Below are 8,586 nucleotides of genomic sequence, written 5' to 3'. Positions count from 1 at the left end.
CGACCTTGACAGATTAGAGAACTGGGCCAAAACAAACAAGATGAACTTTAACAGGGAGAAATGTAAAGTATTGCACTTGGGCAAAAAAAAATGAGAGGCACAAATACAAGATGGGTGACACCTGGCTTGAGAGCAGTACATGTGAAAAGGATCTAGGAGTCTTGGTTGACCACAAACTTGACATGAGCCAACAGTGTGACGCGGCAGCTAAAAAAGCCAATGCAATTCTGGGCTGCATCAATAGGAGTATAGCATCTAGATCAAGGGAAGTAATAGTGCCACTGTATTCTGCTCTGGTCAGACCTCGCCTGGAGTACTGTGTCCAGTTCTGGGCACCACAGTTCAAGAAGGACACTGACAAACTGGAACATGTCCAGAGGAGGGCAGCCAAAATGGTCAAAGGCCTGGAAACGATGCCTTATGAGGAACGGCTAAGGGAGCTGGGCATGTTTAGCCTGGAGAAGAGGAGGTTAAAGGGTGATATGATAGCCATGTTCAAATATATAAAAGGATGTCATATAGAGGAGGGAGAAAGGTTGTTTTCTGCTGCTCCAGAGAAGCAGACACGGAGCAATGGATCCAAACTACAAGAAAGAAGATTCCACCTAAACATTAGGAAGAACTTCCTGACAGTAAGAGCTGTTCGACAGTGGAATTTGCTGCCAAGGAGTGTGGTGGAGTCTCCTTTTTTGGAGGTCTTTAAGCAGAGGCTTGACAACCATATGTCAGGAGTGCTCTGATGGTGTTTCCTGCTCTATGATTCTATGAAAGTGTAGTAATGATGTCTAAATTTCCACCTGCACATATAAAGTACTGAAAGCAAATCCTATTCAAATATGTTTGCATCTGCACATATAAAACAGCAGATGCAATTTTCATGCAAATCCGTGTCATGCTTTTTTGGCGATCAGTAAGCGACCGCACGCGACCAGCGGCAGATTATCACAGCGTCGTTATCCAGTGATGGGGACCGCGTGCAGTTCCTCCCTCCAACCTCCAGAGGGCAGAAACGTCCCCTTCAAGCAAGCCTTCTAGCTCCCCTTCTCTGTGGTAGTCTAGCGCAATTTAGGCGTTTAAGATCCCGTTCCGGGGCTATCGCGCTCTCTTCCACGCCTCCAAGATGGCGGTGAGTAGCTTGTGTTTGAGGAGTTGCGCGGAGGGACCCCTTGAATCCGCCGCCATCCTTCCGAGTCCGAGTCCTTCTGGGCAGGAATTTACTCAGGCGCGGCGGGGAAGGGCTGGGGGCTTTCCGTGGGGCCGTTTTGGGAAACGGCGAGAGTCTCGCCGGGCGGGGAGGGAGGGCCGTAGGAATAGCTGGCCCTATGGCTAAACCAGGCTAAGGAGTCGAGCTTCCTCCTTTGGAGAGGCCTTAAACGGGGGTCTGCAGATACTGTGGTCCTCCAGGCCCTATTATCTTTGACCATTGGGCAAGCTGACTGGGCCTGATGGGATGTTTCATTCCCATCCTCCATTCCACACTCAGTTCTCTTTGGGGTGCGCGCTCCGGGAAATCAGTGCATCCCCCAAACTTCACTTTCTTTGGGGCTGCATTTTCTTACCCAAGATGCTTTTCCTTGGGTGATAGGTGGTTGCCAGCTCTCCCTTCTGTTTCTTCTCCCCCCGCCTCCAACTTGGGTTCTTTGAGAACAGCATGATAACACAAGAAAAGCAGCCAGTGCAATTTGCCCTGTTGCTTTTGTCTCCATGCTTGAAAAAGCTTCGCTTGCTGAATTCTGTAGATGTAGTTCTCTCTCTTAAGGCTGGAGGGTTTTTTTTTGGGGGGGGTGCTGGAGGGCTTGAGGGATAGAATACCTCATGCAAGAAAAGTTCATTGCACACAGGAAGTTGATATGTTGTTTGAAAGGCTAGTTTAGAATATTTCTACCTAGCATTCTAGAAGTCTAGGGAAAGGGAATGTGTTTGCTATCTTGTTGTTTTTGTTGTGCTTTTTCTGAGCAAAGCCAGTCCAAAGTAGTTTACAAACAACAAAAATGGCAGGTATAAAAAGTCAATGTTACTAAAAACAGGGCTAAAACAAATTCATGATGTTAAAAACAAACCAGGACCTGTTGGGCTGTCTGCATGTCTGGTTCTTGTGTTTACCTTTGTGTATTGGTCACCAGCCTCACTATATGTTAAAGATAATGTAAGTTGCAGTTACCCCTTGGAAAGTATCACTCAGTATTGTATTTACCTTGTGCTGAGTTTGGTTTATAGCCATGCTTATGAACAACCTATTAAAACTCTACTTAGGGTAGCTACCAACAGGTTTTTACAGAAACACCGCAAACTTTGAAACAGACATCCAGAATTAGGAACCATTTTAACAATTACTGTGTTTCTCGTGGTGCTGCTTATTCTACTCTATAAGGTGCTCATGTGATAGCGGAGAATACCACAAAGAGGGGTGGAGTGGCCACTTGAAGGCCTTTTAGGGTCCAGGGCAAGGATGGGGAACCTTTGGCTCTCTGGCTGTTGCAACTCCCATCATTCCTGACCATTAGCCATGCAGGCTGGGACTGATGGGAGTTGGAGTCTTAACATAATGTGGGGTGGGGCACACATTCGCCACCCCAGCCTAGGGTTTCATGCTAAATTGCCAACATGGGGACAGAAGATGTGATTGTAAACGTTAAGCGTCATATGAAAACTTGTCCCAGCCCAATACATTGCTTCTTGTGTTATGCCATGTGAGTTGGGTATAGGGAAATCTGTCACTGGTTTAACTGCTTTCTTTTCCCCACCATTGCACAGCAACAAGACAAGGGTGAGAAGGAGAACCCCATGCGGGAGCTGCGCATCCGCAAACTCTGCCTGAACATCTGTGTTGGGGAAAGTGGAGACAGGCTCACCCGGGCAGCCAAAGTGCTGGAGCAGCTCACAGGCCAGACTCCTGTTTTCTCCAAAGGTAAGCTTTTTTGGAAGAATGTTACTGAAGTTTCTAGAGCAAGAAGGCTGAAATTTTATTCATACCATTTTATTTTTATTTTTTAAAAAACAAAGGAAGGATCAGCTTCTGTGCAGGATGTATAGCAGTGTTTCCAAAGTTATTTAAGACCATCAGTGGTCTGGAAACTTCATTTGCTTCCCCTTACCCAGACTTCTCTTTTTGTTGTGTGGGTGGGCACCCTGGTCCAGCTTAACGCATGCACAGCATGGTGACTAGGGCAAAAGAATAGGGATAGGTGATTGCCCCAGGGCAGGAAGTCAGGGAATGGGTTGGCCGACCTCACAGTTCTCTATATACCTAATTGGATTGATTTTGAACTGGAATCCACATTTCATGCTTTCTGTTCTCTAGTGTCCACGTCTTTGTCGTTTGCAGGCTTCCCTTTAACTATGAATGCTAGAAATCTTTAAAAAAGAGAGCTGGATTCTTAAGTTAGCCTATCAGTATTACCAAAAGTAGATTTTAGCTCAGGCCTCTCTGTCTAGTGCTCTCTAGAAGTTTGGGCGGCAACTTCCAGGAGCCTCACTAAGCACAGCTAGTGGGTAAGTGTAATGGAACTTGTCCAAAAACACATGGTGAGTACTAGGTTGGGAGAAGTTTAAGCCATTGACTGGGGCTGCTTACAGCTGGTGTTTTTGTTGGGGAGTTGCCACTCAAACCCACTTCCTTATCAGCAGTGATGCATGCCTTCCCCTCTTTGTGCTTGCAGTCACGTGGCCTGTCAACACGTTTTCTGTATAGCTTGTTTGCAGATGTGGACCTACTGTTTGGAAGTTGTAATCTTAAACTTGGAGCTGGGTGTTTGGTGGACATTTCTGACCACCATATTTTTGTTTTCCTTGAATATGGCATGTCATATCTGTCCTTTTGCTGACCCTTTGAGCAAACTTAAGAGAAGTTGTGTTTCTTCTTCAGCTCGATACACAGTCAGGTCCTTTGGGATCAGGAGAAATGAGAAGATAGCCGTTCACTGCACTGTACGCGGGGCCAAAGCTGAGGAGATCTTGGAGAAAGGGTTGAAGGTGAAGTGCTGTCCTTGCTGTATTTGGATGCTTTCTTAAGAGAACTTGGCACATGCAAGGCGGAAAATGTCAAAGCTTAAAGCTGATGTCCATGTTTCAGGTGCGAGAATACGAGCTGAGGAAGAATAACTTCTCTGACACCGGCAACTTTGGCTTTGGAATCCAGGAGCACATTGATCTGGGGATTAAATACGATCCTAGTATTGGTATCTACGGCTTGGACTTCTATGTGGTTTGTATACTTAGCTTACCCTTTTGCATTCTTAGGCTGTAATCCAGAGGTCATGTCTGTAGAGTTGTTTTGTCAGTCTTACTAACTCTGAGCCTAGGTGCCACTGCAGTGGTAGCTGCCATTTTCTGCATGGTTGGACACACACGAGAGGGGCTGTTACCCTAAAACAAATCTGGGGAGCCTGAACTTAAGCTGTAGCAAGTGCACTTGGTGCATGCATGCAAGCAAATATTTATTGATAAAAGTAAACAGCTGCAAAGACCTATTGGCATAGAAGGTTCTTCAAGATATGCCTGAAAGTCAGATGCAAGGATGCCTGCTGAATCGCTCCTGGAAGACTGTTCCACGGCGTGAGAACAGCAACACTAAATGCCTGATTTATAGTTGAGGCTAGTTGGGCCTCTGTAAACACAGGAGAAAACTAAATGCTCTCCACAGAGGGTCTCTGTGATTGACCTGGTATATAAGGGCTCAGCAAATCCTTAAGTTATCCTGAGACCAAGTTGTTCAGGGTTTGTAAATCAACACAAGAGCCTTGAATCTGACCAAGTAGCATAAAGGGAGTCAGTGCAGAAGTTTTAGCAAAGGTGTCACATGCTTTCAGCTCCCATCAGTGGTCTAGCTCCTGCATTCTGCACCAGCTAGAGCTTGTGGACCAGAACATTCAATGATATTTTATTGTTCCAGTCTGTATCTAGTTAACATTTGTATCTATGGACACCTGAGTTACATATGAGGTTAGGTAGGCCCAAAACATGTGGTTTGATGTGCTTGGGCCCTCTCTCAGCTCTCTGCCCCTGTGCTATAACAACTGGCAACAGCTGTAGAAAGGGAACCATGTGGTTTGACCAATTAACACTTTTTACTTTCTCTGCAAACTTTGCCATTGGATATGCTCATGTTCAAATTCCCACTTTGTCAAGCTTATTGGGTGAGAAGAGTCTCCTTTCTCAACCTATTTTAGCTGACAGGGCAGCTGTGAGAATTGAATAGGAACAAATTGTAAAAGCATCAACTGAAAAGCACTACTGGAATGACTGCTGCTGTTCTTTACTGCTGCAGCCATACAGGCCTGCAACAGAATCGTTTTTTGAATAGTTTACTGTGTGTTCCTGGGGTGAGATTGACATGTATGTCCAGTGAAGCACTGCTGACACTGCTCCTAAGATAATTTTAATTGACTTGCTGAAAGTTGTCTTGTTACGCTTACTGTTTTAAAAATAGATTGCTGCTTTTATTTATTTATTTCCCAGATTCGTGTGTTTTTTTAACAAAAATTAAACACATAAAGTTAAAAAATTTATATAAAATATAATAGTTTAAAAGTAATTAAACTATACTGGAATCAAAAGGATATTGTCAGTTTTCTGCTCTGTTTTTTGATAGTCAGTTTTGGGGTAAGTCTCTGTGGGGGCCACGCAGGCGAAAAAGTGGCTTTACAATGAACACATTAAATAGCTGTTCATGTAACATTGTGTCTATAGATTCCTTAAAAGGAGCATAGGAATTAATCCTAAGCAAGTGTTGCTCATGATGGCTTTGCTTATCTCATTAATGTTGGCAGGTGGGGTATAGCATTTTAAACTTCAGACCTACATCTGAGGTAGGTTAGTCTAGGAGAGTGACTTGCATCAGATCGCCCAGCTCTTCCTTGTTACCCAGGTCCTGCATCCAAATTCAACACTCTAGCAGCTGCTGCAGTGTGTGTACTCTGTGAGAAGCTGTGAACACCCTTCTTGGGTGCTATGGATAACTTGGGTGCTTTTCTTAAATTTCTTTCTCGAACACTATGAAAGATGGAAGTCTATCTGAAAAGGCTTTCTAAAGGTAGGTCTTCAGGACTCAATGAGGCTTGTGTTTCTGCTGCAGGTTTTGGGCAGGCCAGGCTTCAGCATTGCTGACAAGAAGCACCGAACTGGTAGCATTGGGGCCAAGCACCGAATCAGCAAGGAGGAAGCCATGCGTTGGTTCCAGCAGAAGGTAGGTTTTGCTGCATTTTAAGCTGCAAACAAGCTTGCAAAACATGTTTAGTCTGCTTTGTTGACTTCTTTGTGTTGGACCAATATATTTAAAAGAAACTATCCCTGCCCCCCCCCCCCAGTGTACAGTGATGCCAAAATCAATTGGAGGCTTAACAGTACAATTTAATGCAATCAACAGTTTCTGACCTTAGCATCTTTAGGATAGGGTTTACAGTTAGCTTGGCTCATGTCAAACGGTCAGCGAGAGCAGAGGTATGTTGAACTTTGCCACCTGGCCAAGCTCAAGGTTCTTGTGTTAATTCACAAAGCCCTGAATAACTTCGGCCCAAAGTACTGTAAGGGCAATCATGATATCTTATGTTCCACCTAGATTACTGAGGTCATTTGATGGAGCACTTCTTGGTGTTTTGCACACTCCTGAAGCCCAATCATCCTTCACTTAGGACCAAGCCTTTAGTGTGGCAGACACTGCCCTGTAGAACTCCCTATCAGTAGAGATTTGGCAGGAATCACCCCTGCTTTCTTTTAGATGTCTCCTAAAAAGGATTTTATTTAGACAGGCCTTTGAGATGTGAATTTTTCCAATTTGCAATTTATTTGTTTTTATTGTAATTTTTGTATGGTGTAAATAGCCTTGCATTTTTATGGAAGTGCTGTTTATAAGTATTTAAGTAAAGTAATTGTGCTCAATTCTTACCTTCCACTTCTAAAAGAATTCCAGTACATAAGTCTTCAGCAGTTCTGATAGTTTGGAACAGTTTTGGAGAGCTGCATTGAATTGTTAGTGTTTGCCTACATTAGTCTAATGGATTAACAAATGTAAAAGATGTGTGTGACCTGTGCATTCTGCAGCAAGGTGGATGGAGATTTCGGGGGGCAATTCATACAGTTCTTCACAGTATTGGGAAATGTTCCAGTTACAGATAGGTAGCCGTGTTGGTCTGCCATAGTCAAAATAAGAAAATTCCTTCCAGTAGCACCTTAAAGACCAATTAAGTTAGTTCTTGGTATGAGCTTTCGTGTGCATGCACACTTCTTCAGATACACAGTGTATCTGAAGAAGTGTGCATGCACACGAAAGCTCTTACTAACAGTTGGTCTTTAAGGTGCTACTGGAAGGAATTTTCTTATTTTGGGAAATGTTGTGAGCAGCATCTCAAAAGTATTTGGAATATGCTTCCACATGGCAAGATCATTATTTACAATGTGTAAGCTTCTCTTTTATAGCACTCTTCCTGCTTAAATGGCTTGTAAATATACTATTGCTTTTCTTTTTCTGTGCCACAAAAAATCACTAATGTGTGGGCTGGTGCAATATTTATAATCTGCTAACTTCTGAGTTTGTTTCCCAGTGCATCAAATCACTTTGCCGAAGACATGATGTGGGAGAAATTTCCTGGTGGTGGCTATGCTTTAAAGACTAGTCTTTCTTGCACAATTATTTTGATAATCCTTTTCTTCTCTTGCAGTATGACGGCATCATCCTTCCTGGTAAATGAAAAGTTTCCAGTATAAAAAAGTCAATAAATTTTTCCACCATTTAACTTGCTGCTGTGTATTTTGTGGTCATTTATCCTTTGCTGAGCCACTATATCTATTTGTCCTTTCCATGTTGTGTCTCAGGAGCTATTGTCTGCCTAATCCGGAGGCATGGCAAAAGCTGCTATAGGAGGAGGACTGTGTAGACATACAACATGATTTCAAACAGTTCCTGTAGCCTATCATTTGGCAGGGTGGGGGTAGATGGAAAACAGGACAGAGACACTCCACAAGTACAGAGGGTGGGGTGAAAGTGGCAATATTTCTGATTCTGCTTTCTGTTTCACTCTTACAAAAATAGCTTGGAGGTGTTGCCTGTGGTTGGCTTGGCTGTAAAGAGCCTAGTTTCCCCAGCCTAGGCCACTGGCCATCAAAGACACAGGTGATCCCAGTAGCCGTCTCCTCATTGATAACAATACATGTCCTTTCTCTACTTTGGAAGATCTTGTACCTTCTTAGATAATTGTATGCATGATAATCCATTTCCTGTACTAGGAAAATGCTCCACATTATTTTGACATCCAGGCCACCACTTTTATCTTAACATTTTTCTTCTAAGGAACCAAAGTGGCATATAGAGGGCTCCCATCCTCTTGCGTCCAAGCACTGACAGTAGACCTAGACCTACCGTATTTTTTGCACCATAACATTCACTTTTTTCCTCCTAGAAAGTAAGGGGAAATGTCTGTGCATGTTATGGAGGAAATGCCTACGGGTGGCATGCCTACGGATTTTCCTCCTCTAAAAACTACGTGTTATGGTCGGGTGCGTGTTATAGAGCGAAAAATACGGTAGTTAGCTTCAACATGGCTGCTGCATCACATGTCTTCAGATCATGCTCTGTCTGATATTAGTAACAAA

The 8,586-nt window shown here is 43.6% G+C and overlaps 1 protein-coding gene across 1 annotated transcript; it reads left to right on the top strand.

The window, feature by feature from the left end:
* Nucleotides 1-1,005: 1,005 nt before the first annotated feature.
* RPL11 (ribosomal protein L11) lies at nucleotides 1,006-7,730 on the top strand. The gene is made up of 6 exons (XM_081202630.1): nucleotides 1,006-1,126; nucleotides 2,755-2,908; nucleotides 3,866-3,972; nucleotides 4,073-4,204; nucleotides 6,074-6,184; nucleotides 7,656-7,730. The coding sequence occupies exons 1-6, from the start codon at nucleotides 1,121-1,123 to the stop codon at nucleotides 7,683-7,685; spliced, it is 540 nt and encodes a 179-aa protein (XP_081058756.1). The 5' UTR covers nucleotides 1,006-1,120; the 3' UTR covers nucleotides 7,686-7,730.
* Nucleotides 7,731-8,586: the final 856 nt, after the last annotated feature.

Source organism: Podarcis bocagei (assembly GCF_964188305.1).
Source record: "Podarcis bocagei genome assembly, chromosome: 7".
Taxonomy (NCBI): domain Eukaryota; kingdom Metazoa; phylum Chordata; class Lepidosauria; order Squamata; family Lacertidae; genus Podarcis; species Podarcis bocagei.
This window is presented reverse-complemented; position numbering and strand designations above follow the sequence as displayed.

Excerpts from the sequence above, each read along its gene's own strand:
- RPL11 (XM_081202630.1), top strand. Across the intron at positions 2,909-3,865 it reads GACTCCTGTTTTCTCCAAAG|CTCGATACACAGTCAGGTCC; the intron begins GTAAGCTTTTTT and ends TTTCTTCTTCAG. Across the intron at positions 3,973-4,072 it reads TCTTGGAGAAAGGGTTGAAG|GTGCGAGAATACGAGCTGAG; the intron begins GTGAAGTGCTGT and ends TCCATGTTTCAG.